The sequence below is a fragment of the Struthio camelus genome, chromosome 3 (genome assembly GCF_040807025.1).
Source record: "Struthio camelus isolate bStrCam1 chromosome 3, bStrCam1.hap1, whole genome shotgun sequence".
NCBI lineage: Eukaryota > Metazoa > Chordata > Aves > Struthioniformes > Struthionidae > Struthio > Struthio camelus.
Window position 1 is genome coordinate 87,832,372 of NC_090944.1, and position 15,338 is coordinate 87,847,709.

The 15,338-nt window shown below is 36.3% G+C and overlaps 1 protein-coding gene across 3 annotated transcripts in view; it reads right to left on the reverse strand.

Moving 5' to 3' along the window:
- Positions 1-15,338, reverse strand: part of PDE10A (phosphodiesterase 10A) — a 388,058-nt gene that overhangs the window by 26,496 nt on the left and 346,224 nt on the right. For all 3 annotated transcript variants that reach the window (XM_068938929.1, XM_068938931.1, XM_009680921.2), the window contains 7 exons: positions 12,918-12,969; positions 9,398-9,540; positions 7,142-7,234; positions 6,343-6,529; positions 4,542-4,684; positions 2,503-2,586; positions 58-208 (listed from right to left, as the gene is read on the reverse strand). In XM_068938929.1, coding sequence (XP_068795030.1) covers positions 58-208; positions 2,503-2,586; positions 4,542-4,684; positions 6,343-6,529; positions 7,142-7,234; positions 9,398-9,540; positions 12,918-12,969 — 853 coding nt within the window. The remainder of the gene's footprint in view (positions 1-57; positions 209-2,502; positions 2,587-4,541; positions 4,685-6,342; positions 6,530-7,141; positions 7,235-9,397; positions 9,541-12,917; positions 12,970-15,338) is intronic.

The following is a 15,338-nucleotide window of genomic DNA, read 5'->3' on the forward strand; positions in this document are numbered from 1 at the left end:
CAGTGATGGCTGATATCTCTAATGAGACCTAGTAACTGATACAGTCCCCTCACTTACCTCCAGATCAGTGAAAAGCCCCTGGTTGTTCTGAAGTATGGCATACATGCAATGTGCAACGGTGACTGCGTGCTTCCAGTTGTGGTAGGGCACACGGCGATAGTTCTTCTTCACAGACATAGTAAATCGACACAGCTTTTCAAGTTCAAAGCTTGAAAGGAAAGAATTTGGTGAGATAAGAAATGAGAATAGATAAAATAACCTACAGAGGAGAAAAAGGTTCTTTGGTTTACTTTTCTTGCTAGGATTGACTCTCAATGTGTATGGCTCATTGATCAGGAGAGTCATTCAAGTTTCAGCAAGGACAGAAGAGTGTGAGTACCTGACAACGCGCTTAGTTTCATCTGTAAAATTCTGGAATGTAAGTCAACCTACCGAGTTCATGCAATATGATTACATAACCGCTCCATTCCCAGAAACCTAAAGTGTTGTTCTGTAAAGCACTATTTAGCGAACTTGCTGAAGACTGAAAGTTTATGCCTAATAAACAACTTGAAAATATCATTTATGATTAAAACAAAAACATTTTTTTAAAGCAAACAGACAAAAAAACAAAAATCTAATGAGTTTTGATATCTTCTTGCTTATTAATATGTACATGTGAAGTGAATTTATGGTCAAAAGAATTTTGACAAAGGTAATAATAAATAGCAGTAATAAAATAATTGTTATGTTTAGCTTATGTGCTCATTAACAATACCTCCAAAAGCTTTCTTATCCTGTAGTATCAGAGCTCTGCACAATTTTTAATAGATTTTATCTACCCATGATGCTTTGAAAGGAAAGCAGAATATTTTTTTTGTTTACAAATGGGAAATTCAGGTACATATTAGATGTAACATGAAATTTTCTAACGTACCTAAAAGAAATTGCCCAAGGAGAAGGAGTATCACCTTCAAGCCTAGAACTGAACCAAAGCTGCCAGAATTCTAACACCCTGACTTTTTCCCCACATAAACTGATCGTTTCCTTTATTACCACATTTTTTTTGTTACTGTAATTTGACTTTTTTTTTAATTTCCATGATCTTTAAGTTCCATAACTTTTCTTTTTTTTTTTTTTTTTTAAAGTTCCATGTTCTGATCATTTCTTAAGTATCACACAGATGCAGTACTAATGTCCTCATCTTGCTTGTATGTGGGCTGAGAAAACAAAATTGAATGTCTCTGAGCTACCATGTAAACATATTTATTAGATGGGGCCATTTAGATAGGAAAACATATTTTGATGGTTGCACGTTGAACAAGGTAATTATTATTCTCCTCTAGCCTTAGTCTTACATTAGTAAAAATGGAGGCATCTTGTCTTTCAAAAAAGCTTTAGGGTTTCTTTTTTAATTCTAGAGATTTTAGTCAGACAATTCTAGAACAATTGGTAAAACTACTGTTTAAAATAGTACATCCTTAGTCAGAACATCGTAACAGTCACTTCCACCTAGATCCAATTTCTACTGAATACCTAGGAAAGAGGAAAGGAGGAAGGAAGGAAAGAAGGAAAAGGAAAGGAGGAAAAGGAGGAGGAAAGAAGGAAAAAAGAAAGAGAATAGCACTTAGCTGAAAATTTGGCCTCAAATCCTGCAACCACAGCTATTCATTCAGCAACAGAAATACCCTAATTTTGCTAAGCAGTGAGGAACTGCATTTAGAATAGTTATCCACTTTGCAGTATACTGAAGAAGGGGGAAACCAGCCATGCCAGAGCCAAGACCCTCAGACTTGACTGTATTTATGCTTTGAGGGAATGGAGATTGGTCCAGTTATTTAGATGAAACAGCCACCAACAAATCTTTCCAACTGTTCCTCAGTTTTGGAGGGGGGTTCTTCTCCTTTCAGTTGCCCATCTGTACACTTCTCCATAATTTGGAGTCGCTCTTTTATTTCAGCAGTGGGAGCATACTTAGTCAAGAGACTACTGATCTTGGCAGTGATAATGCACACTAAGAGAAAAGGCAATAAGTGAAATGACATTTCATTTGAAAAGCACTCATTTCTATAATTAATGGATGATGATGCTGATAAGTGATTTATTTTGGAAGATAAGATCCTAGTCTTGGATTTTTAACTGCATATTAGATTAATTTCAGCAACCATGCATTTGAAAAAAATCAGTATTCATGGACCTGCCCTTCTTTTTGACAAGAGTGCCTTTAACATCACCATGTTCTGACCGAAAAGCAATATGACATCAGAACCAAACAATACTTCTATTTATTCTAAGGACAGCTGCTTAGATGATCCTGTGAGCTCTTCCATCTGGCTATTCCCAAATTTCATGAACTGGAGACCAAGAAACTAGGACAAGAAACTCAATCCACTTCTTACAGCCCTGTGCAGACCAAGCATTGTAAATAAACTCCAAATAAAATAATACCATGTGTTAGAATATAATGATCCCAACATTTCCTAATACATACATAAATAATTGAATTAAAGGAATAAACTGTACCAGGCTGTCCCACAGGACTGGTGGACCATGTAGACAAAAATGGCAGGCCAGACATCCTCATAGGGACTGATGTCAAAGTGGTATCTAAGAAGAAATTTTCAGCTTAGTAAATATAAGCACTCTCTCATTCTAAACTAAAAAGTACTAGGTAACATGTCTCTGACAGCATTCACTTGTTTCTGAATATAAACAAAAACCTGACTGTAGAGGCTTAATCTTCCAGCTATGTAAGTCCACATATTTCCACTGAGGTCAATGGAACTTTGATGGTTAGCCTTTGGTTCTGCTTAACCAACAGAAACACAAACCTTTCTCTAAGAATGCATTGTTTAAGTTATGTACCAAAATCTTTGTTCAACGCGGATGATCAGAGCTTTACAGGCACTCCAACAACATTCTAGACTTTTCTCCCAAAAATTGAAAGGGTGGTGTGCTTGGTAACCCGTTTACAGGCTTTTTTTTCCCCAATAGTTTCTAATCAAGAACTGGGTAAGACTCACTTTTATAAGAAAAAAATAAACTTTTATTAGTTAACAGAAATTAAGCATAAACATAAAAAACCAAACATTTCATATTGGTTTTTTTTTTTTTTTATATTTCATTAGTCCATGCCTTCTCCTCTCTCCCAATATCAACATTTGGGCCTAATGTTAGGGACCAGCTCAGCAGAACTGTTTGTCTTTCGATTATTAATTAACCCCTTTCCTTGCACCTGCTGTGCTGCAAGTCTTCTATTTACTTTCCACTGAACCCAGCTAAATGCTAGAGCGTACGCAACACATGGAACAAGCCAGCAGGTGCAACAGAGCTGAAGGTAGCTGAACTACTTGGAAAATAGTTAAATACATTCAGATTTCTCAAACTAAAGGATGTTAATACAGTTTAGAATGAAACCTGTCATCTTTACAAGTGCAAGTCATTTTGCTGAGGAGGTGGGTTATATAATATCTAACAAAGGACAAGAAATTATATTGCAAAGAATAAGCTTATATTAGGGTGTAATCCTGCAACCTGCTAATACCCCGGCTTTCAAGCAAATCACTTAAGCACATCATAAACGTTAAGCATAAGTAGTCACTGTTAAACTGAAACATATGCTTGCATGCTTTGCTTGATCAGAGCAACAATGCTCAGCGCTCAACACGAGCGAGTGAAATGTGGAGAGTAGATCATTTAGGCTTTGTGACTCAGTCAGTTTTGATTTTAGGCACTGGGCCACTACAGTAGAATTCATTGTTCTGAGCCAGGAACAGTGGCTTAAAAACTGAGATGACTCCCAATGTTAGTATTCTGAGGGAGAGACTAGCTATAAAATACAGATAAAGGTACATCTTAAGCACACAGCATAGCACAGCAGACCTGTGAGAGCTGACAGCAACTGAATTATTTTAGAGAAAGATTAAGACTATTTAGATACCGTAAACTAAAGGATTGGAAGTCCTCCTCCAAATTCAGGCCCTAACTCTTAAATCCTGACATCTAAGATTGATAATTCTGAGTTATCTTCAAGATTTAGAGAGCTGTATCCATTTGCCCCTTCTGCAAGACACATATACATGCACATAAAGCCAAAAAAACAAAAACAAATAATCAAACAAACAAGAGGGAGCTGAATCTTTTATTTTAAAACATGTAAAAAAGGATGATATCATCCATTTGGTCTTAACTACTGAAGTTCCAACTCAGCCTACCCTCTGGCTGTAGGTATTGGTAACTTGAGCCAATCAGAAAAAATCCCTCATCGCTACACTCCTTAGCTCTAACTTGACGTTTAATGTAGCTGCTGTAGTTATTTATCTCTGTGGAAAGTTCTACCATTCTGACTAGGTATTATTTTACACCTGTGATAGATACAGTTTGTTCAATGGTCACATAAAGTGTACCTATGTATAAGACAACCAGAGATAAACCTCTGATTTGGGATAGTTCTATAATAACAATGCTTCCTACAAACCCTGCACTAGACCTAGGGAAAAAAAATCAACTTTTTAAAAGACAGATATTAGTTGTAGCTATTGCTATAATGAAAAAATACTTACAGTTCAATTTCTTTACAGATGTGTGGAGGCAGTGTACAGTGCATGAGATTTTGCCACTCTTCTGCTGTACAAACACTGTGGTAGGATAGCTTCTCCATCGTTACACGGTAAATACACTCTGAATGGCGAATTCTGTGGTACATCTGAAAAAGGGGAGCTGCTCATTAATGTGAGATTTTAGTAAGGCAGATAATATTTCTTCCCTGTAATCAAGTACTTATTCTTAAAATACACATCTGCAAAAATGTCAGTGATTTTGGTTGCCCAATTTCACATCTGAAAAGTGACAGATTACAGAAATTTGGTACTTCTGGAAAACTGGGCCTTTTACATTTCTCAATAAGGGCCATAAACTTTCAAGAATATCACACCTTTCTGCATCTACTCACTGGGGTACAAATCTAGGGCTCTGCTGATTTTTCATTATGCCCTGATGTCTCCCAAGAAAAAAAATCAGAATTCAGGTAATAGAGTCTATTTCATCCCTTGTAATATGAGTAACAAAAAGAAAACTGGTAATGGGGCACAATTCACATTTTGTGCCACTGCATGAGTTCAGCTACTAACTGGTCCAAATAACTGATACTTACATGCAGAAAACGCACATGAGAAGTTTATCATACCTAGATTACTATGCAATAATGGCGAAAAATAAGTCAAATGAATTATTTAGAGGTTGAAACAGCTATTGTAGATGCAGCATGGTTTATAAACATGTAAAGACACACCATTTTTTTTTTTAGTAAAAAAAATCTCTGGAGCAGTATGCCCTGAATGGTAAGATTTATCATCTAAACAGAGGGAACTCACGTACAACAGTGACTGTATAGTCCTAAGTTTCATTTATATGCAGGTGTCTACTTGCCTTGAGTCATGTGACACAAGCTTAAGTGAGCGTAAGAAAGATTTACTGCTCCAGTATTCTGTCAGCATGATGTGAAATGGCTTAACGCAAATCACCAAGCTTAACTGCCATCGCGTTTGTATCTTACCTCCCATGAATACGATGAATTTCTTCTGCAAAGATTAGTGTTAGATTTTTACACTTAGGTACTAATGGTCATTATTTTGTCTACACTTCCTAAATTAATAGTTATTTTTGTGAAATAAAGGCTTTGAACACAAAAACTGTACTAACCCTTGACTAGAAGAATGGATAATTATGAGTATATAGCACACTATATAAACATAAATGTTTAAATTAATATTTTGAATAGTAAGCATATGGAGCACAGGTTGCCCAGAGAGGTTGTGGAGTCTCCTTCCCTGGAGATATTCAAAACCCGTCTGGATGCGATCCTGGGAAATATGCTCCAGAGGACCCTGCCTGAGGCTTGAGCAGGGCGGTTGGACTAGATGATCTCCAGAAGTCCCTTCCAACCTCAACCGTTCTGTGATTCTGTGAGTTGAGAGAATATATACCATCTCCATCCTCTAAGTTAACATTGTAACATACATGATCTGAATTTGTAAAAATAAGTAGGAATCATATTGCCTAATGCAGAAGAGTATACAGATACCATTCACATTTCAGAGTATGCTCTCTCAGTTTAGCTACATGAAATGGATGTATCCGGAGTACAATTATTTCAGAAGGCATCAAATGAATCCCTATCATCCTCTTAAAATACAGTTATTCAGCAAAGAATTCAATGATTGTGGTTTCCTTGTCAATTCAACAAAACAGACTTATAAATCACTTTAATGGTCTGGAAGATGAAACAATAGATTAAATCCTTAACTAGGATTCTGAGTCTTCACATTATAACCAACAGCTTACAAAACCACAGATAAAACTTACATTAGCACAGTGTAAGGCTAAAGCGCAAAAGACTGCAAACATTTTAAAGTTATTCTCATCAGTTTTAGAGAAGGCACTTCCACTTATTTTGTTCACCATCTGCACAACACCTATTACACTTCCTCGGCTTACAATAGGCATGCACAGGATATTTCTGGTTGTGTAGCCTGTATAGAGGTCTACTTCTCTGGAGAGCCAGGAAAGAGAAAAGGGGGGAGGGGGAAGAGAGAAAAAAGGAGTTAATATTATTAATTAGTATCTATTTCTTGTTTCCTAATAATGCTGATGTACAATAAACTAAGTATTTTTAATGTAGACATAACGACTACCTGCAAGAAGTTAACCTCCGTAACTCTTACATATTTGCATCTATTGTGTCAGATTAGAAATAATTTTAATTCTGTAATCGCCATTTGCAAGATAAAAAACTAAAACTTCCTCAAATCAAAAAATAGTTCACTGATAAAAATTACAGAATACAAGTTCCCCCCACCCCCATCTCAGTCAGATAGCAGGGAGGCTAATAAAGAAAATCAGCAACAGTCTGCCTAACTGTGCTTCTAGGACAGGAAAAAATAAATCTTTCTTTGTGATTTTTATATAAGACACAGACAATGCTTTTTTTTTTCTATCTTAAAAATATCTCCAATGGCCAAACTTTTAGATAGATATCTATAGGTTGTCTCCTCATCAGAAGGTCATAGTTCCATAAATGCATCCTAATTTGAAATTGGAACACTAAATTAAGTAAAAACTTTGGTGACCTCTCTTCTTCTCCCCTCCCTGCATAACTTCCTACCTGTTAAAGCGAGGATCTGCATAGGCATCAGGGATGTTAAGGACTTCCCCTGTTCTTGCCACTTGACCAGCTATTCCTTTTTCTATAGAAAATCTGCATAAAATAAAAACGTGTGTTAGTCACAATATGAAGAGTCTGGAAAATTTTTTTCCACTGGAGTCGGTCTCAGGCACAGTAATGGATATTTGTTCCAGATCAACGTTATTTAGATGCTCATGGGAGAAAAATCTTATGAAACAACAACTAGTAGTAAATACTAAAATAAAAAGCACATATTTAAATAGACACTTCCTTAAAACATTTTACATAACTATAGAGCTGAAAACAAAAGATGTCATAATACGAACATTTTAGTGACAAAAATTCAGTTTTCCTAACTTTGGACGTTATACCTAATACACATTACAAAATCTATGACTTACGTTTACCCTTATATACTATTGATTTCATCATCACTTTTACATATCATATACAATATGGAGTTAGGGGTACTTGGGGGGACAGGTGGATTTGGTAAAATAAAGTTTGGAAAAATACTAGTGGGTATTTCAAAGCTGGACATCGTATATATGCATTACCTACGTACACTTCAGAATAACTGGCATGTTGCATCTCATGACGTGCCAAAAATGCAGTGGTACCAACTACATCTTTTAATCTCACCAGAAGAAAATGAAAAACAGCAAACATATTCAGGAATTGAATCAGAAAAATTCACGTACAAGCCAGTACTGCTAGGAAGTAATTTTGTCTTCAACATAAAACAGTTACAACATACAAGTACAAAAGGATTTGCAGAGAAGAATAAGCAAGAAGAATCTCACGCAGAACACATTCAAATCTAAATGTACCTGGGTAGTATCCTGTTCCCACTGAAGTCACTGACAAAAGTGACGTGATTTCACCCCATACAACTGGTTTTAAGTTACAGTTTCTTCTGCTTCTTCTCATGATACGTATATCACATCAATTTAGACTTCTTTCCGACGCATGACTCAGTGTCACTTTCTAACAGACATTTATGTTTCTCTTTCAGTATACATTACCCTTGAAATGGCTCACACCCTTGCACTCAGAGTTAACATTTCAATAATTTTCATACCAAAACAACAGTAAAACATAAGCAAGAAAAATAATTATCAAGAAGGAGTAAGAATGTACATGTTAAAGCAGGCCACTGGCTTCTTTAATTTACACCACCTCCTTGCTTGTCAGTATGTAACTGCACCAATTTTGACTCTTTCCACTCTTATACAATGTAGTAAGTGGGAGTAAGTTCGTCTAAAGAAGTCTAAGTGAAGACATGAATCATATCTCATATTGGCTGAGAACTTTAAAGATATATGGAGGAACTGAAAAAAAGTCTGAGAACTTTGTTGCTGACTGCGTATTTTATCAGAAATGTTAATGTAGGAGACTTAGTCATACATTTCTTTCTCTTTAAGAAGTTGCAGGGTTAAATCCTGTATATCTGAAAATCTCAACTTGTATCAACAGACACACCGATACAGATTCAGCACTTTTGAAAGGTGAAAAATGTTAAATTTATTTTGTTGTTTTGACTCTTTCATTAAAAATATACACACAAGTAAAAAACTATGAACCAGACACGAACCAGAAATATGCAACAATTTTGGGCAGAGAATTCTATCTCCTCAAGCCTGCATACATTTTCAAATGAACCATTTCAAGCATACTCCAGAATCACAACTATTTACAAGTTTGAAAATATTCTAAATTCAGGTGAGTAAAGGTAAAATGAAACTACTGGATCTAAAGTCTTCAAAACCAATATTCAGTCCGTACTAGATCCTATGTATGCTTAATCCATCTGTAAGAGGTATGAATTGCAATTTCCTTGTTTTGGATGTGCCTGAAGAGCACAAATTTCAACTCCTTTTGGGAACTCCAAAAAATGTCCCATATTGGCAGAACTATGGATTAGGTGCACCTTTACCTGCACCTTTACCTACCTCGGAACACCTCTGTTTTTTTCCCAACATGATTTCCAAAAGGACCGCCTCCGGAAGACGGCATTTCCAGGAGTGACGTTATAGCTTCAGAGACGTTGTTTCGATGGCACTGCAATGTCATTCCCAGAAGTACTACCTTCTGGAGGCGGGTCCTGGTGGGAATGATATCACAGTATGACAAGTATTGTCAGGGTACCTGCAGATAGGCACAGAGACTGGGTAATAAAATGCCTGCACATCCATAGTTATCATAAAACTGTATTCTTCTCTTAACTACTCTTACCTTATTTCTTTGGTCTTCTTGAAGACAGGTTTCCCATCATTTTCTTCTCCAATATCAAAAAGGTCTGAATACAGTTCCTTATTCTTGTGGTCAACCTGGAAGAGTGCACACCTGTCTGCATTCACCAGGTTTTTTGCATATATCTACAGACAAAAAACAAAACTAGAATTAACCATCATGGGTTAGATTACCTTTAGTCATTTATCTGATAAAAACATAAGGCCTTAGAAGTTAAAAGCTTCAAGAACTTATCCAGTATGAAAATCTCTTTGAAGTAGTATCCACCCTTACAGCAATCTTTTAGGATACAATTCAAAAAGGAAGTGGGGTTTTTATTTAGTATTTTCTGTAAATTTAAGTGCTTTTCTCATTGAAATAACAGAGAGGCCAACGTTAGCTTCTAAAAAAGCAAAACATGCATTTCCGAGATACACAACAATAAACAAATAGAAGAAAAATAGAAGTAGCATGATGGATTGTCATATGCAGTGGTGCAGGAATTGATGATGACCTCCTGATGTCGCAAGAAAGTTCCGCACAGAAGTCGAAACCCAGCTGGTTCTACATGAACTAACCATACTCCAAAAGGCATCATTCACAGTCAAGGAACCATCACAGTAGAGCATACTTGCATGCTCTCTATCAGACCATGAACTAGCTAGGTTTTCTTTCAGTAAAACTGATTTTGATTTGTCAGAACAGAATCTTGTCCCTGGAACAGAGCAGCTTTTCACAGGAACGTTTCTCAGTTTAGGATGGAGTTTCTGAGAATGGGCATGAGTGAAACAAAGTCAATCAATGATCATTGTGATCAACTTGCAAAGCCATATAATCAGGTTCATGAACCTCCCTGCTCCATTCAGACAGAGCCTCCTAGTATCACTCTCTTAACTGCTCAGAAGCTATAACAATTGCATGGTACAGGATGGTCCGAGGCGGATCTCTCTCCATTTCAATTCTGTATGCATTGTTCCAATTGTATATAATACCTATCCGCTCATTCAGCCAAAGAAAGAAACTAACTACAACTCAGTGCGCAGGGCATGCACGTGGGATATCTAAGACTTCTCGAGCCTTCCATAAGAATGAAGTAACTCACTGTTTTTTTCCTCCTCTTTCTCATCTTTCACACACACATGCACACATAAATCATTTTAAATTAATGTAGATGGAAAAACGTTAGATGTTCGCAGGAAGAACCTATGAGACGGTAAATCATTAGTTGTGAATCACTTATCCTATGTCATATGAGCTACGTAACACAAGCTGCACAGAAACCATCTAGACGAGTTTATAAAACCTGGAGAGGCCTTCAGTACTGAAAGATGCTGTAGTTAGAAAGATTCCTTTGCTTTCTAATTTGCTCCATTAGAACAGGGGAAAGTCAGGGAGATTGCCAGCTGAAAAGGTAACTTTCATGAAATATTTCCCATTTTAAGGATTAAAAAGTTTAAAGATCACAGCCATTCACACTATTTCTTTCTCTGCTTAAACAGAGGACTGAATATGAACTGTGCCAAAAGACTTAGGAAATGCTTCTTTGCACCTGTTCTGAAACTCTATCAGATTTTCGTATAGATCAACAACACTAAACAAATTAGAAAAGTTTTGTGTTCTAATGGATATGACTCAAGAACTTACGTTGGTCACAGCTCATGTTTTTTAAAAATGATTGCTTAATGACTACTAATTGAGAGAAATGATTAATGGGATGATAAATTCTTTCTTCTCTAAAGCCCTTGCTCAAATCCAGGCCAACGACTGAAGGGGTATATCAATACAAAAGGTACTCTTAACACTGTTAATAGGAACACCAGGCAGTGAAGGTGACCACCTTTCACGTGTGGTGCTTTTAACTGTATTGAGACATATCGATGAGAAAATTTGCAAGGCAACTTGAGCTTCTGCTCCCCTCTCTGCATCTCATCTGTATTCAAAAACAGCTTTATCTGTAAGCATTTTTGATAAGGCATTTTCTCTCATAGTACTAACTTCACTGAGGCGTTTTAATGAAAATGAAAAGGAAAAAAAAAGGAGAGGGATTTTAGTATTAAGTGAACTGTTTTTTTCAGTCAAATTTTAAGTGCAATGACCAAAACGTAAAGTAGGAAGGTGAAATTGATTCTCACTCTTTTCTCACTGTGAGACCCAGAATGAGCCACCTAATGATAAAATCACGCTCCAGTAAAATGGCAATAAACGTGCAAACAAGTAATTCAATTAACTGGCCTCGAAACAGCTAACTAGAACACATTATAAAGGAAGCTGAGTAGGAAGTATCCATGCAGGTTATAAAGCAGAATCCTCAAGCAGCAAGTGTTGGTAAATAAGATGAAAGAGTTAGCACAATTTGTTGCCAATTGCTTTTTCTACCAGACTATTATTCATGGAGGAGAATATCAATATTTGTTATTAATGTCATATGTTATATTACACCACTGCTTTTCAATGCTGAATAATTTTTAAGTAATTCATTTAAATTGGAATGGTCAACATTCAGAAATATTTCCTATGTGTAGGATTCTTGACTGTATACTAAGATATGCAAATACTGTAGAATATTTTCCATAATTATTTCAAGTTTCTAAATAAATCCACTTGCATATTGTTTGCATTCTTAGTTTGTTGTCTTTGAATATGTTATCACTGCGAAGATTAGGGCTAGTATCAGAGTATCACTGGAGAGCAAATTTTGAATATGCAGATTGAAGTACCAGTATCAGAGAACTGATTAAGATTCACAATCAGGGAAAGAACTGCAGTATGTAATGAGCGTGCTAAAGCTAAACAGCATAATTCATACACCAAACACTGAAAATTGCCATGAGCAACCAATGCACAGATATTTGTTGACATTGTTCAGGAAGTAATTCTGAACTGGAACTTGATTCAAAAAAATTACAATCTCTTTCTGAACTATACTTTAATTCACTGATTAAACCATAGATTGTTAGTTATATCAATGCACTACGGTTTTACGTTTTCTATACAAAATTGACTGACACTGTCATTCCAGTTAGGGGCATAAATCACTTTGTGAAGCAAAGGGGCTGTAACGTCCTTTGCGCATCTCATCTGCAAATATTCTAGGAGTAATGGTGGACCTTTAGTCCTTCCTGCAGACAACACCTTCTTGAAAAGTAGTTTGCAGCAACTAGCAAACTGGATTTAGAAAAAAGGAAATCAATAAAACATGTTGAAATGGAAAGAAAAGCAGAAGCCTTTAACTATACAGTTTTCAAACCTTCCTTAAAACACAATAGTAACTATTTAGTTCAGAGACCCTCGTGTTTCATCACTTATGAAAGCTGTGAAACAAAGTTGCTGCGACAAACAAAATCAAGTTGACCCTCACCATCTTTTTCCGTATTGAGATCTGTTCATACTGTTTGTATTACACATTAATTACAAAAAGCTCATACATTTCAATGATATAACGTCTTACTTCAAGGAAAGGAGAACAAAGTAAGCACTTTAATAATGAAGATTAATGAATATAGAAGTGGAAAAGACAACTTACCATTATATGTTCAAGTAGAGAATCTATTGCAACTATATTATCAAAATATGTTCTGCAGGAAAAGAGGTAGGTCAGTAAATGATCATACTTAGTCAAATACTTCAAGTGGCATTCATGGGCCTGTTTCACAACCACCCAACAGTGGGGCTCAAACTGGTGAAAACAAACCCTGCACCTTGAAAAGTGCTGACTGGCTTGCTATACCCAAGGGAACTCAGAAATGGCCCTAGCTCTCTTTCGTTAAGCCATTATTTTACAATGACAGAACTCTATAGAAAAGTAAAAGAAAAAGGTTACTAAATGTCACCTGCTGTAGACTGAACAGGCCCCTACCTTAGTGACCACCAAGCATATACTGATTTTAAAAGGAGAAGAAAAAAGGAAAAGAAAAGGAATCTAGAAGAGAAAAAAGTTCTTTCCTCCTCGGCTGAAATGATCGTAGACATTTTTGATCTATGTGCTCTCAAAATATCTCATTTGGGTTACGTATTGAGAACTATGTACTGAGAACTACTGCAAACTATATACTGTATCTAAATTAATGTCACATTATCTAACCTTTAATAGTATTTAAAAGACAATAATCTATAAAACTCTTAACGAGTATTCTCTGTTTACCCAGGTGTAGCATGTTGAAGTTGCAGAAAAAGAATGACCTTGTGACTGAAAAAAAAAAGTGGTATCTCAGTTTCACAGTGAAGTGGTAACTGTCCAAGGACAGTCAAGAACATTGAAAGATAAAGGTCAAACTTATTAGTAAAAGAAGTCTAAATCTTCCACATGCCAAGTCTTAATAACCCTCGGATTACAATGTTCCCAGCAGACAGAAAGGCATTGTCCCATGGCCTTGAACATATATACAGCACACTTCTGTTGGGGTGCAGTGAAAAGGAAATATATAGTACATTAGTCTTACATTTTCAGGGACACAAAGATGTGGAGCACTGTATACTATGCCCTTTCTAAAATGTTACAGAAAATGTCCCAGTGACATTGTATGCCAACAATTTCCTCACTGAATAGGAAACCTTCTTTCCATGTAAGAAAAGTACAATTCATTTTAAGAAGCAAATTATTTTCTTGCTAGTGCATGTCTTCACCTACATCTGTTCATAAAGTTATTAAATGATACCCCAGTTTTGTGGCTCAAAACATAGGATTTCTTTTCTTGTTAAAAGTAAACATTCTAGCAGGTGATAATGATGTATCAGAGGTATTTACCTCTGATAACATACTTAATAAATATGTGCAATATTTATTGCAATTTTTATTTAAAACCTGAAAACAATTAGAATCAAGATTCTTTAAATCAATCTCAGTGCAATACAGCAAGAGTAAATTGCCAGCCTCTAAGTTTGGGCAGACAGAGGTAAACTAGCTCAGTCCAGACTTAGCAACATAAAAGCACTATAAAAAGGAATATAACAGTGCAAGACACCGCAGCCCTTTTGAGTGCAGAAATGGGTAGCTTTGGCAAAAGAAAGACAGAAGCACTCTTTAGGAGACAAGCTCTGAACCTTAGCTGAAATAATTAACTAACTAAAGTAAATTAAAAAAGTCACCTCTTGGGAGAAACTCTGGGGAAAACATCCCCAGATAGGTACAGCCAGCTTGCCCTCCTTGCAAAGGGTAAATTATTCCCCTCCATTCCAGCAGAGGTCATTCAGCCACCTGCCTTCCTGAACCGCAGCAAAGGAAACCTGGACATTCTCTAATCTCATCTGTCTGAGAACTGTTGATCAAGTCCCACAGCAAGTGTTTGCAACAGCACACATCCAAAACACTTCACCATTCCACAGTGTCATCAATCCTTTATGATGCATATAGAAATTCTTCAGTGTAACTGAATAGTTTGATAAAATACTGTCAACCAGTACTGTACACCAGACACTGATTTATTAAAGCTACAACTTCATTTGTTTTGTGTTTTAATTTATTGGCCACCTCTACTGTTTAAGACATCGATAGCAGGAACAAAGAAAGAGTAGACTACCTAAATCCCTTTAAGCTGACTTTACAGGTCTAAAAGCAATCTTTCATACTTTTACTGGGTTTTCAGTTTAAGCTTGCCTTTATCATGATGAGAAATTAGAAGAAAACATACCACACAGTGACAGTTCTTTCAAAATGAAAACAGAGCCTACAGAAAATGCAGGGGAAAAACAATTGTGTGGCAGCTCTGATACTTCAAGGCTATATCCTTGAAATGTGTATACACGTACGTGTGTGTGTGTGTGTGTGTGTGCGCGCACACACGCGCAAACATACGTGTCAAAATAAATAGAAGAGAGCTGAAGCAAGCTAACTACCTTTTTGCAAAATCCATGCAAGTCTTCTAAAATTAACAACAAACAGAGGACTCGGGAAGCCTATTTGTTACCCTTCTATAGAGGGCTACCTTTAACTCCGACACAAGAGAAA